This window comes from Equus caballus, chromosome 14 (genome assembly GCF_041296265.1).
Source record: "Equus caballus isolate H_3958 breed thoroughbred chromosome 14, TB-T2T, whole genome shotgun sequence".
Taxonomy (NCBI): Eukaryota; Metazoa; Chordata; class Mammalia; order Perissodactyla; family Equidae; genus Equus; species Equus caballus.
The window spans coordinates 43,468,231-43,487,711 of record NC_091697.1 but is presented as its reverse complement, the minus strand read 5'-3'; the positions used below and the strand labels follow the sequence as shown (position 1 = coordinate 43,487,711).

General features: G+C 54.6%; 1 protein-coding gene across 2 annotated transcripts in view; it reads right to left on the bottom strand.

Moving 5' to 3' along the window:
- Nucleotides 1-3,476: 3,476 nt before the first annotated feature.
- Nucleotides 3,477-19,481, bottom strand: part of CAMK2A (calcium/calmodulin dependent protein kinase II alpha) — a 61,933-nt gene continuing 45,928 nt past the window's right edge. For both annotated transcript variants that reach the window (XM_005599297.4, XM_005599299.4), the window contains 4 exons: nt 13,701-13,776; nt 10,976-11,070; nt 6,999-7,227; nt 3,477-6,698 (listed from right to left, as the gene is read on the bottom strand). In XM_005599297.4, the coding sequence (XP_005599354.1) occupies nt 6,695-6,698; nt 6,999-7,227; nt 10,976-11,070; nt 13,701-13,776 (404 nt within the window). In that variant the 3' untranslated portion in view covers nt 3,477-6,694. The remainder of the gene's footprint in view (nt 6,699-6,998; nt 7,228-10,975; nt 11,071-13,700; nt 13,777-19,481) is intronic.

Sequence of the window (19,481 nt, the reverse complement as noted above, 5' to 3'; positions counted from 1 at the left end):
CTTTGGAGCTGGATTCAGGGATTGGCCCCTCTTGCAGGATGGAGACAATGATTAGGAGCCTTGCTTTGACCTTGACTCTGCTGCCTCAGGGTCAGGGTCTCAGAGAGCTTCGGGGCTTGGGGTGGCAGGAGTCAGAGGCAGGGGAGGGGCCGATGGTAAATATTGATCTAGCTGAGTCAGGGGAGCGGGATGGGGAAGCGGGAAGCCTGGGGTGGGGCTTGCCAATAACTGGATCTTCCAGCTCCCAGTGTGACTGTGAGAACTGGAGAAGGGGGTGCAGGATTCCCAGACTGGGTGCTTACTAAAACTACAGCTGCCTGGAGCCCTGCCCAGGAGGCCTAACATATCCTGTCCTCTGCGGGTGGGGCTTGAAACATCTGTATTTTTAGCAGACTCCCTGGGTGATTCTGCAGCAGCCAGCCCTGTTCTCATATTTGGGGACCACAGGTTCAACCCCATCGCTGTAATAGGAAACTGAGGTCCATAGAGGGAAAGCAACTCATCCAAGGTCACACTGAGAGGCAGTGATGATAACCCCTACCTTTTTCTCGGGAGAAGGGATAGTTCACTGCTAGCTAGCTCCATCCACCCCCAGGTGTGGCCTGGCGCCCAGGAAGGGATGGCAGAGCCAGGCTTCCCAGAGGGAAGTGGCTTCTGAGACCTTGGCAGGCCCAGGTGGAGAAGGAAGGGTGGGGCTCACCTCGGGAGGAAGGACAGGAAAGGGGGCCATTCCCACAGGACTGGATCTGCCCTGCCTTGCCCTGTGCAAATACTCCTAGCACCTGCTGGAGGATGTTTCCTAAAAGATTTACTACAACCCTAGTCTGGGGAAGGCCATTCCATTGCTGGGGGCCCGCCCATGTCCTGGAAGGCACACCCACAGCATGGTAGATTCGAGGCACAGTCGGCCCTCTGACACTTCTGGTCCCCCACAGCCCCCTCCCTAGACCCTTCTCCCCAACCCCTACCTGACCCACTGTTCTAGGCCCCCAGCCTCTGCTCATGCCTGCACTCTTTCCCCGCATCTCAGCCTGTGAGCACCTGCTGGGGCCTCCGCAGAGGCCCCAGCCACTGCCACGCTCCTGCTCGTTCTCTGGCTCCCACCAGTCTGTACCTCCAGGTCCAGCCCCCGTCCCAGACTGTCCTGAGTTCCAGTTCTCTGCATGCCTCTCACTCTCTGGGGTGGCATAGGGCATTCCTGGGGACGGGAGACAAGTCTGGCTCATCTCTGGACCCTCCTCAGAGCCCAGCCTGCCGCAGCTCGCCCCAGCCGATGTTCGGAGCGGCTAAAATTCTGAATCTCACCTCCCTCCCGCCCGCCCCAGGCCATCTTGGGCAGGTTCCTTCACTCTTCCGCACTGCAGTCTCCTTGTTCGGGGAAGGAAGGGAGGAGCAGTGCCCAGTAGACAGGGGAACTGAGGATCAGAGAGCATGTGTAAGGGAGGTCGGAGTGCCTGGCACTTGGTGTCTAGTGTTAGCCGTGGTTATTGCAGAGGGGGTGGAATGCTCAAGCCCCTGCAGCGTCCACTCCTCCTGCGTTCCAGCAGCACATTGGCCGGGGTCTACTCTCTGCAAGAATGGTGATTCTTGCTGTGTGCACGGTGAGCGTAGCGAGACGCTGGTCCCCCTTCCAGGAGGGCACAGTTTTGCAGACGCTTGCTTGGGTGACTTCAACCCAGAGAGCTATGGCGAGGTGGGTGGAGGGGGTTGTAGAGACTCCTAGAGGACCCACCCCAGTGTGTGCTGGGAGAGAGGGGAGGCTTCTCGAAGGAGGAGATACCGGAGCTGCGTCTTGAAGGGTGAGAAGGCATTGCTATGTGCTGAGCAAGAGAATGAGGGGGAGCCAGCCCTCTGCCGCAGGTTTTGGGTTAAATGGGCAGTTAGGAGGTGGAGACTGCAGGTGTAGACAACTGGGGCAGTAGCTGGAAGGGACAGAGGGTCAAAGAAAGGGGGTGTTCCTGAGAATCCCAGTCACTCTTTGCTGGCTGTCAGAGATGGGGAGACACAGACCAGGGCACATGAGGCCCCGGAAGGAGCAGAGCTCTGCAGTCCTGGCTCGGGCTTGCAAGAAGCCTCTTTGCCTCTGAGTCTCATCGCCTTCATCTTCAAAATAGGGCTGCTGTAACTGGGACAAGTGGTGTTGTGAAAGCACTTGGCGAACTATAAAGGGTCCTGCTCTTGGGACATAATAGTGTTTTGGGTGGAGTTGGTATTTTCCGAGAGTTAAAGGATACCGCTTGAGGTCAACAGGGAGCTGCCGGAGCCTAGTTGCTGCTCACGGCCCAGGACCTCCTGTAACCTGCTCCTGTGCTGCCACCTGCTGGCGAGTGTCTGAAATGGCAACCCAAACCCGCAAATCCTCCAACTCCTCAGGTGGGAGATCCCAGGGCGCCGCGTGAATGCGGAGCTGGGAGAAGTCGTGGTGCTCACGTCGGCAGGCTCCAGGGCAAGAGCGCAAATGGAAGTCCCCAGGTCCCTCTGCAACCCACCTCCTGGCTCTTTTCAGCCTTGGCCTCTGCTCTCACCGTGATGGTCCTCATGTGTGTGCAAGGGGTGCATCCCTCCTGGTCACCATGCACACCAACAGCGAGCATAGACTCAGGGAGTGGCTGGTGCAGGAATTCTGGAGTCCTGGACGCCCTGAGCATGGTCTAGAGGAGACTGTGGGCCCCAGAAGGCACAGCCCCTTGGCCTTGTGGAATCCAGGCTGCTTACGTGGGGGCGTGGCTTAGAGTTACCGACTTGTCTGGTTTGCCCAGGCCTGTCCTGGGTCTAGCAATGAAAGACCTATGCTGGCAGACAGTTGGGCACTGTGTTGTGGCCCAAGGAAGACCAAAGCCTCTACCTCACCACCCTGGCTCAGCCTGAGCAGCTTGGGCTCAGAGAACCAAACTGGCCTCTAATGCCCTGGAGGCCTCCCTTGGGCCAGTGGAGCCTCTCCTGCCATCCCTCTGTATAGCCCCAAGGCCACCGCCCCAGGCACTAGGTCCACAGATAGTCTGGGGGTGAAGAGACCCTGCCTCCCCTTGCCCCGTTCTCCAAACCAGATTCCTGGGGCTCTGAGGCCTGGGGGCTCGTCTGTGAGGTTGGGTGTAGAGAAGAGAATGGGTGGGGAGGGACTTCTTCTGGAACAGCCTCCTCATTATACAAGGAAACCTGGAGAAGAGCTTTGCCCCAGGCCCCTGACCGAGACTTTGCTGTTGGCTATTTGTGGCAACCCATGTCCACCCCTCGCTCTTGTTAAGGGCACCCATATGCCTGAGAGGAAGCCAGCCCCATCCCTGGCTCCACAGCTGGGGCACATGGTCCAGGCCTAATCCCACAGTGACTGGCTCAGCCTTGAGCATGTGACCAACTTGGTCCAATCCGAGTGAAGACCTGGGCTTTTCTGTTGCACTGTGGGGAGCTCTGGAACAGGAAAGAAACCAGCCTAACCTCCCAGCGTGCGCACTTGACCGAGACAGGCACACAGCGAGTGCACAGAAGTTTGTAGCTATTTATTGCACTGAAAACACCAAGAATAAAACAGACACCCCTTCTTCCCTCCCTCCCCGCCCCATAGCAGAAAATTTGAGCAGTGGTCATTCAAGTTCACAGCCATATGTTAAAAAAAAAAAAAAAAAAAAGAACTGAAACAAACCCCCAAACAGTTAGTAACAAAGAAACCAGCACGGGGAGTCTGGCAAACACATCCCCCCAAAGGGTCTCCCCTTGACGGAAGACAGGAGGCCGTGGGTGAGGACTAGTGCCACGGTGGGCACAACTCCGGGAGCAGACTTTCCTGTAAACGCATTTGCATGCTGGAGCTGAGGTCTTGTCTTAGGTGGGGATTTTTTGCATCTACGGGATGTTTTGGAGGAGCACAGAGTCTGGCTGTCTGGTGGGGCGGGCTCTGGGTGGTGGTTTCTGCCAGTCTCCCCGGCCTGCTGTCTCAGAATCACGCCGGTGCCCTGGGGTCCACACCAGCTGGCTGCCCACCCACAAGCGTGGCCTTCACAGTGGGGCCATCTCAGCTTGGGGTAGGGACCTACCTCCCCTTCTCTGGCACTTAGAGAGGGACACAGTGGACGGGAGGTGTGTCAGCCCATGAAAAGCAGGACCTTGGTGTCCCTCACCTCAGTTTCCTCTGGCGGAGAAACCAAGGGCCAGAGTGGGGAAGAGACTTCCCCGAGGTCACACAGCAAGTCTGGTTAGAGCTGGGAATGCAATCCTAATAACCCCCAAACCAGGCTCTTTCCCCTGCAGCCCACTGCTGATAAGCAGTTGACAGGCACCAAAGAGAGGAATAAGGGGCAGGCGGGGCCGGGGTGGGGGTGGGGACTGGCCAGGCCCAGAATGGAACAGGAGTCCAGCCGGTGACTAACTCTGTCAGTTCTCACAGGTGCATATGGCTTCACCTCAACATCCTGCTTGATTCCCCATCGGTCCTGCAACATAGGCTGGGCAGGAAAGTTTAACCCCTTTAACTGATGGGGAAACTGAGGCTAAAGATGGGACGGACTTTGCCTTGGTATTTGCAGCATCCCCTGGTGAAGGACACACTTTCACCTTTGGCTCAGGGGTGGTTAGGGGACCTGGCAGCTCACAAGGGAGGCAGGTGGTTTTGCTGCTGGGATGCTGGGATCACTGGGCCTTACTGGGAAGCCCTCTGGGCCTGGGCCAGACCAAGTGTCCCCGCCCAGGGCCTCGGCAGCAGGGTCTCTGCCAAGGATAGAGGCCAGTGATCGACCAGTTTGGAGACCAGGAGGCCTGGGCAGCCTCGTTCCTGGCCTGCAGCCCCCGCCCGGCCTGCCTCACCTGTTCCGGGGGCAGCAGCAGCTGAGAAAAGGGCCCAGCAGACAGCTCATGATCAGGGAAAACTCAGAAAGTCCTGGATCAAACATCCCCATCAGCCCTGCTCCACCCAACACCCAGGACTCGCAGAGGTTCGGGGGAACCAGAGGCTCCTCCAAATCCCTGGGGATGTGGCTTTTCCTCCCCTAAAATCCTCCAGAGGGGACAGTATCTCATGCTGGCAAAACACGGCCACACAGAGGCCAAAAGCACAGAGAGGCAGCAACATAATTCCGAGTCGGACACTGAGAATACAACCTCTATTGGTTTTTTTTTTGTCCAAAACATGTAGATTGGTTTTGCTGAGTGTTTTTTCTTCTTTTCTTTTTTTTTTTTCAACATACTTACTGCATATAAAGTCATGCAAAGAAAACAGTGCAGACAGTAGGTCCTGGTGGATGTGCTGAGGCATTCCACATCTGAGTCAATCCCAGGAGAAGAGGGACAGAGAAAGGAAAAGAAAGAGAGAGAGAGATGCGAACCCAGGATGCAGGACGAGGTGTGGAGAGCAGGAATTCCAGTGCTCTGCTTGGACCAGCAGATGCCGAGGGGCGAGGCAATGAAGACAAACGCTGTGAACCCCCCAGAGATGGGTGGGGGACACTGCGGTGGCACACAGATGGGGTCAGATGAAATCCTGGGAAGCATGGTCGTAAGGACCCCAGTTTGGGAGGCAAGCAAAGAGAAGTCCACATATTTCCATCCCAACAACCTCCCCACTCTCTCTGCCCTGATTTGCTGTTTCTTATCAGCACTAACATCTGATGCGTCTACAGTCCTGAAAGGATCCTTGGGACCAAAATGTCAGAGAGGCCCTTCCCCCGGGGCTGAGTCCACCTCGGCCCCAGATAACCACAGGTGACAAAGTCCATCTCAGAGATGACATGAAAAAAAGAAGAAAAAAAAAAGACCTAGAACAGAAAAAAACTACCCTTCATCCCTCTTCCCACCTCTCTTCCCAGTCCAACCCAATCCTCCTCACAATAATTGGAGAGGTGGAGTTATTACAGAAATATCCATTAATGCGAAATCCATTTACGAAACACACAGAAGTTTGGCTATAAAAAGGCATGCGGTCCAAGTAGAAGTGATACCTAAATGTTGCTTTCTTTTGCCCCCAAAAAGCAATCAGATTCTCTCCCTTAGATCTGACGAAGCTGGAATTCTCCGGGCCTGATGGAAGGGCGGAATGGGCGGTTAATGTTGGAGGTAAACATCAGCAGAAGGCAGAAGGAAGGAAGTGGGGGCACCCTGAGAGGACCCCGCTCCCCACGCCGAGGGAGAAGGGGGAGTCAGGGACCAGGAGGGCAGGACGGGCCCGGGAGAAGAGTCAGGGAGGCAGTTCGAGGCAGGGGGCTCCTCGCATCTGCTCCTCTCTCACCCTCTCCTGCAGGGGAGGCTGGCTCAGGGGATTGGGGATCCACTTGCCCTTCCCCAGGGGGCCCCCGAAGAGGAGCGAGAGGGACAGGCGATGCCACATTCCTCCTGACTCTGCCCCTCCTTCTCCCCAGCCCCTGGGTGAACGCACTGCTGGGCATTCTGGCTTACGGCCAAGGCAGGACCAGGCCAATGATAGCCGGGTGGGGGTGTCCTCGGGGCCAGCACCCAGGGCACCCAGGCCTGAGGAAGCCCCGCCCTGGCAGGGGACAGAGAGCCAGAGTGGCACGTGGGGGCAGGGAGAGGCGGCCGTTTGCTCTGAAGTCGTGATGGCTTTTGCCAACAGACAGGTTTTCTCGACGTAGGTATGAAAGAAGGTGACAATGACGGGGTGACGTGATGGGGGGAATTCCAGCAAAATCCAAGTGAGAGAACCAGCAGCCACATTCCATGGATGAAGAGTGGATCTCTCTAGCCTGCTCCTTCAACTGTAAGACACAGTACATGCAGTGGGTAACACGGGTGCTTCCGAGGGTGCCATAGTGCCCCCCGCCCCCGCCCCACAATCACCTGCCCCACCTCCTTAGCCGGATTCAAGCTGCCTCCTGCGGGTCCTGCCCAGCTATTCCCCTGCGACCTGCAGGCCAGGTCCCCTCCCTACGGTCCTGCCCCCAACCCCACTCCCTTCCAGCATCCAGGTTCCCAAACATGCACCCTCTCCAGACCGACACCACGCCATTCCTTTAGATTGTCCTGAACAGAGGACGGCAGGAAGGAGGGGCGCTTACTGGGGCAAGACGGAGGGTGCCCCAGATCTGTGGAAGTGGACGATCTGCCATTTGCCGTCCCTGCGGTGCCAGACGCGGGTCTCCTCTGACTGGGCCGTGCGGGGGATGCCGCCCGCGTCCAGGTACTGCGTGATGCGGATGTAGGCGATGCAGGCTGACTCGTCGCCCATCAGGTGGATGTGGGGATTCAGGATGGTGGTGTGCACAGGCTTGCTGTTCCGGGACCACACTGGAGGTGGGGACGGGAGGGAGCAGAGGAGATGCACCTGGGGGACTTCCTGCCTCACTTCCTTTACTTCCCCAACTCCCAGCGACCCTCTCGGAAGAGGCATCTCTGCCTGCCTCATTTCCAGAGGAGGGGTCTCTGTGACAGGGCTCAGCTACCTGGGAGTCAAGGCAGAATTTCCAGATGACTAGATGGTATCACAGCTTGGACACAATGGATTTTAGGCATGCCTAATTCTTCAAATGCAGAGGAATGGAATTTGAGAATCATAGTATCTCAGACACAGAAATATAGGGCTAAGATGATTATAGAATCAAATGAGCTTAGACCAGAGTCTCAAACTCAGATCCCTACAGAGGCCAGACAAGTACATAAACGAGGAGGCTGAGCTGGGTATAGATGCTAAATGACCCTTGCTTCTGGGTCAGGGAGACAATAGGGAGTGGTGGAGACTGTGGTAATAGCATACCTTGTCCCATCTACAGAGGGCTCCCTAAACACAGCTTTCCTGGTGGTTGCTGTATGAGTAAGTGGGACTCGTTGCCACACCTTCTGATTTTTCAAGAGAATCTAGAAATCTGCATTTTTATGTGAAAATGCCTCATTTTTAATTATTGGCATCTAATTCAAATGTAAAACATCATGCAGGCCGCATGAAACATGTGAAGTCCAGATATGGCCTCATATTTGCCACTTGTACTCTTAACACATAGAATTACAGAAACTGGGGGAATCTTAAAATTGTTGAATCTTAGAACCTTGGAATTGTAAGGATGGTATTGAGGTCATGGAATATTCCAGAGTTAGGGTGAAATGCATAGTCTTGTAATCATGACAGAACTGACAGAAGTACCTGAAACCAGCTCTCCCTATGTGAAATGTGAGCCACCATTATTATTAATATTATTATCATTAATTATTTTGGTTCTAGGAACTCTCATTTTTTCAGCAAGATAGAAAACAAAAGCACAGAAAGACAATGACCCAGGGAGGGGCTGGACAGGGGTCACTAGGATCTTGGGCTTCAGAGGAATCCTCACGGCTCCCCTTAGAGTAGACCAAATGCAGGTCTGAATCCCGTAGCGAGCTGACTTAAAATACAGACTGCCCATCCCCACCCTTGGAGAGGCCAGTTCAGGAATTTGTAATATTAATAAGCCCCCTTTCCCCACCCTGCCCTCTGATTCTGATGCCCAGCCAGGTTTGTGAGCCACGGATTTCCTGAAAAATGTAAAATGCCTTTTTTTCAGGACTGCAGAAAGCATCCAGTAGTACCCATGCCTTAATATAATCACATTAGACCCAGGCTTTGGGTAAAGGGCCAAAATCTCTGAGTCTGATTTATGTAGACTAAGACTTCTACACTCTGGGCTCTCAGACAGAGAGAATGTAGACCTTTTTGTGTCATAGGCTTGGGAGTGACCTCAGGGGTCAGAGATCATCCAATGGCCCTCCTACAAAATGCAAGGAGGCCACCGCGAGCATCCTCAGCAGCATCCAGAGTCTGAGGCACTCAAGACCGTCTAGTTCAATGCATCCATTTAGCAGATCTGGAAACTGAGGCCCAGAGAAGCAATCTGACTTGTCCCAAGCTGAGCTAGTTTCTGAAAGAAACACAGTAGAACCCAAATGAAGTCAGTCTCCAGGGGGGACTGAATTAGGACAATCTAGAACAATCCTGGAAGGGACAAACAGAGCTTGGCATTGTTAGGGCCCTGGGCCTTGCTGCTGTTGGGGAGGGCTGGAGTCCTGAGGGGCATTTGTAAAGAAATGACCACCCTAATGTGGGGTCTCTTGAGTGGACTCTATGTTTCCAACATCCACCCTCGTGGATTGCTTGGGAGAAATGGCCGGGTCCTCCAGCAGGAGAAAGCAGGCAGGAGGGTGGGACTTGGCCAGACTAGGCAGTTACCCTGGGTCTTGTTCTCGTGGGTCCTTTGATGTGACCAGATGTTCAAGCTCAGAGTCCAGGGGGCCGGTGTCATGATGGGGCCACTGCCTGGACGCAGGCCAAGGGCTGGCTTGGCTTTTCTCTCTGTCTCCCTTTTGCCATCCCCGAGCCTTTAGAGCCAGCCCTCCTGGTCTCTGCTCTGCTCTGTGGGGACTGAGGGGTCCACTCTGGGGAACCAGTGCCCCCAGAGGACAGACCAGTTTAGAGGGGGCCGCAGCGATCAGCCAGGGAGCTCCAGGGGGATGGGGACCCTTGGGTCCATCCATCTCTCTTCACATGAGAATTCAACCTCCATTGCTAGCCATGGAGAATCAGAGTTTGATTTGTCAATGGAAAAAGCAACTTCCTTCTTCACAGCTTTTTGGGCTGCTCTTGAGCCCCTGTGCTCTCTAAGATTCGGTCAGATTGGGTGCAGGCAGGAGAGGAGTACCCAGCTGGGGGCCACGAATGTGCAGATGGGGAGCGGCACAGGGAAGGGAAGGGGCGCTGGAGTGAGTCAGGACCAGGCTCTGCCACCGACTTCCTGGGTTCCTTTGAACAAGTCACTTCCCCTCTCTGGGCCTCAGTTTCCCCTTCTGTGTAATGAAGACTTTGACTAGATCCCACTTCAGTCACTTAAAAACCGCCTTTATTTTTACCATCTACAAGTGCCACCTGTACCTACTTCATTAAAATATTCCCTTAAATTGATGCAGTTTATTAATTTATCCAAATTTATTTTAAAAGAAAACTTTCTAGCACCATGATTAATGAACAACCAGTGTCACAGAATACAGTTTTAATAATGAGTCCAGTGAAACTGAAATAAAGCTACGTAATCCTAGCTCCATGCTCTTGTCTGCGAGGGGTCTGAGCCTGAGACTGCCCATTCTCTGACCAAGAGGGGACTTCGAAAGTGCTCAAGAGGTGTTAAGGACAGGCTAGCACCCAACTGAGCCTTCCCTTTGACGGAGCCAGACCTAGTGAAAGAGAATTCAGAAAGGGACCAACTTGCTCCCTGTGTGAACCAACGCTGTTTCAAGTGGTGCCCACAAGCACCAGAAATCATCTTGTGCAGCCTCAGTGGCACATGCCTTCCCTTTGGGGGACCCTGGACATGCCACCCCTCGGGGCCTTCCTCCGGGTCCTGAGCTGCATGATTCTAACCCGTGTGTGCTTTGGTTGGTCCCTGTTTGACCCCCGGCCAAGATGAGACACAGACACAGGCCGAAAGCACCCCAGGTCAGGCCCAGCCTCGGCCCCCTGACAGCCCCTGCTTGCAAAGCTGCCAGGGTCTCTCCTGCAGAGGAGAGACCCAAAGGACAGACACACAGACAGGACCTAGACAAACAGACAGGGGCACAGCAGTGTGAGCTCGGGTCCTCTCCTCTTCCCCAGACTGCCCGCCCGCAGGGGGCACTTGCATAACGACTCACGAGCCAGCTTGTGACCAGCTGGGCAACTGGGGTGGCCCCAGGCATTAAGATGACTGTGACTTGGGTGTGTGGCCCCGTAGGAAGGCCCTCTTATTTGTAAAATGGTAATAAAGGCCCTCCCACGGTCATGGGCAGGAGAGGGCTGGGAGGACTTGTCACATTCATCCCAGGTCCCCATGCCCAGTGACAGGAGACAGCTGGCAGTCGGAGGGGCCAGGGTTAGGAGAGGGAACTAAGATGGTACCCACCCCTGTCCACATGGGATCTTCCTCTTCTCTGGCTCCTGAGCCACCCCGGGGGCCCTGCCCGTCACCCTGCTGTGCCATCTGGCAGGACATGGAACCAGAGCAGACAACAGGCACCCCAGAGAGAAGGGATTGCTCACGGTTTTCAAAATAGAATCGATGGAAGTCCAGGCCCTCGACCAGGTTCCCCAGAGCCTCGGGTTCAAAGGCCGTCATCCCAGGGTCACACATCTTCCTAGGGGGAGGAAGTCAGAGGAAAGAGGGGCTGGGGTGGCCTCTCGGGACTACTCTCTAATTCCGGGGGCCTGGGCCCCGGGAGGGGGAGCCTGTGAAATCGGAGCAATTGCACCCACCTCACGGGATCAGTGAGGTTGGCGGATGGGAAGGGCTTGCAGCTGAACAGTATGGGGCATTGCTGATGGGTTGGTGCCACTGAGAACTGGGAAACCTGAGTGGGAGTCTGACTCTGCCACCTACTGGTTATGAGACCGCAGCAAGGGGCTTAACCTCCCTAAGCAAGAGCACCATGAACAGTGGTGCAGAGCTGTGCACTGCGCTAAGGCGCCAGAGGGAATAATCCAGCCTGGACGCTACTCTCCAAATCACACCCCCTGCCCAGCACAGCAGATCCAGAGGGGCTTTTCCTAATTTGTCTTCTTGTGGGGGTGACTTCTGCTTGCCAAGCAGCTATGTCCCTGGAGGGGAGCATTTTGCTACTTTAAACAAAGGTGCCCTATGGTCAGCAGCAACCCTCACGGTGAGCCTCAGTTTCTTCTTCTGTAAGACGAAATTCCTTGAAGTAATGCCTGGGAGGAAGGGACACAGAGCGTGTCGAGGAGGCCCTCAGCTGTATCTTTTCAGCTCCGTGCTCCCTTCCAGGTCTCAGTCTTCTGAGACCCTGACAGCCAGGTGGGAGAAGGAAAAAATTGTCGCCCCCATCCCCAGGTCTCTGGGATCTTCTGTGGCACAGCATGGACCCCTGTGGACAATGACAATGAAGCCAGGGACAGGAGATGCCCCAGGACAAGCAAAGATCCCAACCTGAGGAAGAACTGGAGACACCGGGCATCAGGCCCAGCATCATCCAAGCCGGATACCATGGGATGTGCTGGGCGCTCCACCCCTGCTCTGCCCTGACTTCCTGTCTGTGTGACCCCAGACGACTCACTTCTCCATTCAGGACCTCAGATTCTCCAGATGGACTAGGCAGAGTCTGGGGGGCTGTGCTCAGACCATACAGGATGCTCAGGACCCTTCTAGCCCCAGAATCCCTCAAGGCTGGGGGTCTGAGCTCTGAGTGTCCAGGAGAGGGAGCACCCCCACTGGAGAAGCCCCTCTCCAGGAGGTCTCTGGGTGTCCCTGCCTACGAAGGGACTCAGAAACCATCTGTTCCAACGCCATTGTACATGTGGGGAAACCGAGGCTCAGTGAGACAAAGGGGCTTATCCAGGGGAGGGTCAGACTCAGGGCACCACGGGCCCCAGAGGTCATGGCAAGGAGTCAGAACATATAGCAGGCTGCAGATGCTAGAGGAGGTAACATCCCAGAGGTGGGAGGGGGTCCCCAGGAAGGGCACTGTGGGGTGTGGAGTCCACAGGAGCCACCTCCCTTTCTCTCCCTCCCTGTGTCCTTCCAAAGCCAGTCTCGGGCTCTCCCATGGCTGACGTGACTCCTTCTAGGACCAGCTGCAAGACCTGTTCAATAGCGCATTCCCATGCTTTTATGCAACACCCAGGTGCACATATGCACACACACCTGGGCACACCCCTTGTGCACACAGTCACAAATGTGCACGCGTGGACAAGTGTATGCACACATGCATATGCATGCAGCCTCGGTCTCACACTTGCACCTCCCAAGGTCCTTGTTCCTCCAGAGACACCAGTAGATTGCTGGAGCATTGCCACCCCTGCAGAAACCCTCCCACAAGTAGAATGCACCTGGCCTGCCAAGTCCTAGGAGACACCCTGCAGCTCCTGGGCACAGCGGAAACCGGGAACAGGCTGCCCAAGGGGCAAACTCCGGCCAGGTTGTTCCCACCTCACCTAAACCCAACAGGCAAGGCTCATTCAGCCTTAGTCGGCAGCTTTTGTCCACCAAAAGGCATTGTGGGGTCTCGAGGCCCAGCCTTGTCAGCCCTGGCCAAGACGTTGAGGCCTCAGCCCAGAATTGGCACTCTCCCTGGGGCCAACTGAGGGTGGGCTGAGGGCCTGCTTCCCGGCCAGACCGCGAAGGGATGGGTGGCCACCAGGGGGCGCTCCAGCTCAGCCTGCGCACACCCAGTCGCCCCCAACGGCTGGTCCAGGGATGTGGGGACGGCTCACACCGCTGTTTCATTTTATGTTCTTTTGTGCAGCTGCCTTATTCCCCAGAGGAGTCGAATTTCCGCCTTGAGGTTCTTTTGTTCAACCCCGCTCACTGGAGGTACACACCCTAAGGATTCCTGTCCCCCACCACCCGTCGGAGGTCAGAGGTCCAAGGGAGGTCCAGCGTGAGGACCCAGGCCCACACGGCAGGGCTGAGGGCCTGCTTCCCTCCCTTCTTCCCAGCTCATCTCCTAGGAGCCCCATCCTGTGGTGGAGCCCACCCCCTCTTTCTGGGGGAAGCATAGGAGTTTGTTGCCGTTCCTCCTGGGGAACAGCACGTGAGGAGGATGGAGCAGGACCGAGATAGACAGAGGTGCTGTCAACAGAGAGCTTAATCAAAGCAGAGTCCGGATGCAGAGCAGAAGCACGAGTGCAGTCTGATTCACAGCACATGCAGAGCGAGTGAATGAGGGTCAGAGACGTGGACTGCCGAGGTTAGCCTTCAGCCCCACTGGACAACCACCTAGGCGGGACATGCAGAAGGGGCCCGGCGACTCACGTGTAGGACTCAAAATCTCCATTGCTTATGGCTTCAATCAGCTGCTCTGTCACTTTTATAATTTCCTGTTTCCGCACTGTAGGCAGGAGGGGACACAGAGAAATAACAGGAATAGTAACAGTGATGGAGAACCAGCTACCGTTTCCTGAGTCCTCATCACGTGCCGGACCCTGTGCGGGACCCGAGGGCCTCATCTGTATCGTCTCATTTGTCCTCACATTGTCCCCGGGAGGTGGTATCTTTACTCCCATTTCAGAAGAAGAAACTGAGGCCCAGAGGGATGGGAAAGGTGTGTGAACTCCCTTAACTACAAGGGGCAGAGCTAGTGTCTCAGTCGGCAGCCTTTCCTCCAAAAAACATGCCTAGTGGATACTCTGACTCTAGGCCTGATTTGAACCCAAGTCTTGATTCCAAAATATGCTTCCCTATCACCTTGCTTTGCCACCCGAACCAAAATAGGATCAACTGTGGCGGTTGTCACTAGCAGCCATGAGCCAGGGGCTCCCCCGTGGCCCAAACTGGGGCCACCAAGGAAGGTCTTAGGGCTCACTCATCCCTTAGGTCTGGGTGAGCTTTCTGCTCCATTTGGGTATGTGTAGAAATCAGGCACTGAGCTGTTCCAGAACTTTCTAGGGGCAATGAATCCTAGTTATGGAGGCTCGTCCTCCCCTGTCCGCCACTGAAACACCATGAACAGCCGGTCTTTCCCGTAGAGAGTGAGATATCAGTTTTCTTATTAGACGCGTGATGTCCTGAGCCCCAGTTTTCCTCTCTGTAATGATGACATTATCACCTCTCATTCATTCAGTGCTGAACATGTCATGGAAAGAACCCAGACTTCGGTACCAGACAGACATCACCTAAATTCCAGCCCAGGTCCTTCCAAGCTGTGCAGCCATGGACCACAAGGTGTTTCCTGGGCTGTCAGATGGAGATCTCTCAGGGCACGAGATGCTGTGCACAAAGCCCTTGGACCAAAGCCTGGCACATGGTGGGTACACATTGTAAGTGCCATCTCCTGCATCCTCCCACACAGTTGCCCCCTGCGCTCCGGACAGACACCCTGGGAGGTAAGCAGGGCCAGTTTCCCCCGTCTGACACATCCTAAATGATAAAGGAATTTGAGTCTGAGTCAGACCCTCTTCCCCTCCACCCCCAGGCTCAAGCTTAGCTTCAAACCTGGTTGGCTCATTGGCTAGGGAGCAGCCTCAGATGATGTCAATGGACACGTTGCCCATTTCCTAGTCTAGGGTGGGGGAGACAGACCACGCCTGGCTGAGGCCCTATCCTGGCCCCTTTACTCACCACTCCCTGTGCCACCCCACCCGGTCTCATGCCAGGGTGCTGACTGCAGGCCCAGAGGACACAGAATCACAGAACATCCAGGATGGAAGAACCCTTGGAGACCGGGACTCAGCCTCCTTATCAAATTACTGGGGAAACTGAGGCCCAGTAGGGGGTTGTGACTCGCCCGAGGACACAGAACATATGGGGTACAGAGTTTGGCTCCCAGCCCAGGGCCTTTTCCACAGGATCCCTGCAACCAACATGCTCCCAGACGTGCTGGGCCCGTGTGCTTGTCTCTTCCCCAGCTCAGAGATGAGCTCCCTGTTGGCAGGGCCGTGGCTGACCTTGGCTGGCTGGACCCCTGGAGCCCAGAACAGGCCTGGCACCCAGGCACTCAGGACTGAATGAGTGAGTGGGCCGGGCCTTGTGCTGTGTGTGTAACCTGCAGAATCTTGGAGCCTCACAGCACAACAGCAGGTGATCATCACTTTCGCGTCAGAGATGAGCAAACGGAAGGTGAAGGGTTGAATAGTCTGCCCTGGCCGAGAAACCGCCCCAACCAGTGTTTGCAGCCCCGAAGCCCACCACTCTCCCCCACCACACACCGTGCAGGGTGGGACCCATGCCCCGTACAGCTCTTGGCACATGGTGGGTGCTCAGCAGACATGGCAATTATCCTCTACAATGTCAGTCACCACATTGAACGACCAATTCTTTCTCTCCTGGCTCCACTAAGAATCACCAGGGCTGGGAATGAGCCCATCCTAGACCACGAGCTCTGCCGGGCCACTCAGGGGTTGTCACCCCTCTCTCTCTGGGGTCTTGCCTAGGACTGGGGCAGAGGCAGCATGAACGAATGAATGATTATATGGCACCAACCAGGGACTGGAGCTCTGTCTTTGCCCTGTTCCTTGGAATTGCCCAAGTGGCCTGGTGGCCTCTGTCTCTAAGAAAAAAAGAAAATAAGAGAACCCAGCATCCTGCTCAACTCTGCCCTCTGGAAGCTGGAGACCGAGGATGGGAGGAACCCACCCCTGCCAGGGGACACCTCATTCCAGTGCTCCCACCTGGGATCAGCATGACGGCCCAGAGCGAGTCCACCTGCTCATGGCGGGCCTTGGGACCTGTGCTACCTCCCTGGCCTTCTCTGCATGGCCTTTAAGAACCCTTCCAGCTTGAAATTCCAGGAGTCTGTCTCCTGTGGGCTGCTTCTCACTGCATCTCAGAGAGGCTAGCAAAGCGACAAGGGCCTAGATTCTCTAGCCAGGCTGCCTGAGATTGGCTCCTGGCTCTGCTATTTAATAACTGTGTGACCTTGGGCAAGGTACTGCCCCATGACTCGGTTTCCCCATATGTATAATGGAGCTACTAATAGTATTTACCTCATAGGGTGGTTCTGAGGATTAAGTGAGTTAAGAATATATCAATAGAAATAGCTAAGACATATATGGTCCTCAGTAAGAACCAGCCCGTTCCAAGCTCTTTATAGCAACTCGTTTATGTAAATAATGATGCATTATGTAAAGCATTTAGAGCAGTTCCGAGTGCTCCCTAAATAAGGGCTGTGATTATTATCATCGGCAAATCTCTGAACGGGAAGTTCCTCCTGAGAACAGCCTCTGACCTCCAGCTCAGGCAGGGATGCTCCCAGCAGCTGAAGATGTGACTGTTCGGTCCGGGTTGGAACTTTGGGGCCTGCAGCCTGCTGGGCAACCGACTGCACGGTCGGACAGCTCTCACCATTTGCCCCTGCCTCCTTTCAAGTTGAAATCTGTCTGCCTGAACGCTCCTAGTTATGATTCTGGTTCCCTTTCTGCCATCTGGGCCCAGCAATGAGAGCTCTGCTCTGCAAATGTCTTTGACGGCTCCCATTTTACATTAATAGTGCATACAAATTTTGCATTCTATTCCAAATGTTTCCCTGTCTGCATGCCCCCCCACCCCTCACTCTTCTCTTCTCAGGCTGAAGGCCTCCAGGGTGTGGTTTGCAGGATCTGACTCAAGCTGACCATCACTCTCCAAGGGTCCTTGAGCTGCCTGGATGCCTCCCAGAGTGTGAGCACACAATCCCACACACCTCCATTAACGCAGCCTGAGACACTGCCTAACTTGTCTGTGCCACTCAGGACACTGAGTTTGCCAACAGTCAAAGCCTAGTGGGCAGGACTCTCCCCAGCTACATTCGCTGGGATGGAAGATCTGAGAGTTGGTGCTCCTTCAGTCTGAGAAATTCACTCTGGTTCTGGGCCCCTCGCAGGCCCACAGCAGCCCCATTGCTGTGCGAGGGGTTCATCCAGTGGCTGCTCAGTAGCAACCTCTGGCATTTCCCATCTGCCAGGTGCTCACCCAGACAATCTAGGGGTGCTCCTCTACAGATGGGAAAGCTGAGGCCCCAGAGAGGTTCAGGTACTCTCTCAAGGTCACACAGCAGGACAAGGCTGACGTGGGGGCAGCATTCCTGACTGATATTTCCAGAATGCCTCTGCCGAGATTCTGAGGCAGCTCCTTGGGCTGGAGAGGAAATTAATTTTTCATGTAGCTGACCGGGAGGAGGCAGGGGGGCGGGGAGGAAGCCTGGCAGAGTCCAGTGAAGCTTGGAGGGCGAGAGCCCTGTGCATTAAGCCCGGGGTGCTCTGAAATATTAATGACCCTTTCTTTGCTCAGGGGAAAATGTTCCCAGGAGGATGACATGTCTAATTAACTTTAACGTTAGGTCAGAATCCACCCCACCAGCTGCTATTCTCACTTAGTAAGAAGACTTAACAAATTAACACCAGAAAATGGTTCTCTGGAAACTTTGTCTGAGCCCTGGAGAAGCTGGGGGAGGCACGGGGCTCTTCTCTCCTGCCACATATGGGAGAAGCTCCTGGCTGAGTCAGCACATCTTCCATCAGACATGACCTTTTACATGGGGGGAAACTGAGGCAGGGAACACGGTCCCCGTTCTGCCGTTAATAAAGCGGATGTGCCCTTTCTCCTCTCTGGGCCTCAGATTTTCCTCTGTAAAAGGAGCATAGGTGAACTAAAATCCAAAACTTCACAAGTTTTCCCATCCCTCGAGATCTCTCTAGAGGGTAAAGATTGTAAATGTGGGGCCCAGAGCCATCACCCAGGTGGAAAATGTCTTTGACGGCTCCCATTTTACATTAATAGTGCATACAAATTTTGCATTCTATTCCAAATATTTCCCTGTCTGCTTAACATATAAATATTTGCCTTAAAATAATCTTTGAGTAAAATTGATGCTCCAAGAAAATGTCATGTGGCTTCCTGTCATTCAACCCCAAGCTCCAATTTAAAAAGAAGAAAATAAGATTTATTAAAGAGTTACCATGTGCAAACACTGTGTAAGCACTTAACACGCAGCTTCTCATTTCATCTACACAGCAATCGTCTGAAGTCGGTACTGTTATCATTGCCTCTTTATTGTTAAGGAAGCTGAGGCTGAGAGAGGTTGAGTAAGTTGTCCAAGGTCACCCAGCAAAATGGCTTCTAGTGAAGAAGCACAGAGCCAGCTCACCTCCACGGTCCCTGTCTGCTCTGAGACCAGGAGTATGAGGCCACAACAAGTCTCCTCAAATCCCAGTCTTACCATTGGGACAGCGAGCCTCTGATATGGGGACTATCTTAGAAATGCCAGGTCTCAGTTCACCACAGACCCATGGAATCGAAATCCACAGAGCCAGGGCCAGGAATGTGGTTAGAAAATCATACTTGAGGGACTTAGAATGTTGACCTGATGCTAACAGGGAATTCTTCTTCAAGACAATGTATTTTAAAGCTTGTCACTCGTGCCATCGCAGAAGAGAGACAAGGCCCTAGTGCCAGGCTATGGTGATAGTGACCACCAACCCCCCCCAAGCCGGGAAGGACCAGAGAGAGACACACACAGGGTGGGGCCCATCGTCCAGGGCATCCTGGCAGAGTCAGGAGGCAGCCAGGGTGCTCAGTGTGTCAAAACGGCCTTAGAGCCTGGATGGCAATCTCGTGGAAATATTTACTACATAATAAAATGCTCTTTTCCCATCTTTGTATTCTTTTAGAGGCAAATTACCCAAGCTTCTGAGAAATATCTAAACTGGTACAGCTGAGCTCTCTCCAGGTCGACAGGGTCTTTGTAGGCTCCCAGGCGTCTCGGACACACGCCTGAGTGTGGGAACCCCTGCGCTCTCCGGTCTCCCTGTCCTGGGTGCAGGCAGAACAGCAGAACGTCGCCAACTCATCCAAGGACTTAGTGTCCCCTCAGCAGACGTCAGCGCTGCGTCCTGCCTCCTCCAAGCTCCACACATGTTTTCCACTCACCGAGGCCTCCGGGGTGGTGGTTCCGGGCCAGGCCCTGGAGCCACGCTGCCTTGGTTCAAATTCTAACTACGCTTACAGGTTATGCGACCTGGGGCCAGTTTGCGCTTCTGTTTCCTAGGCTGGAGAATGGGGTTAACCTCTGCACCCACCTCAGAGGGTTGTTGTGAAGCTCAGGGGAATATAAAGCCCTTG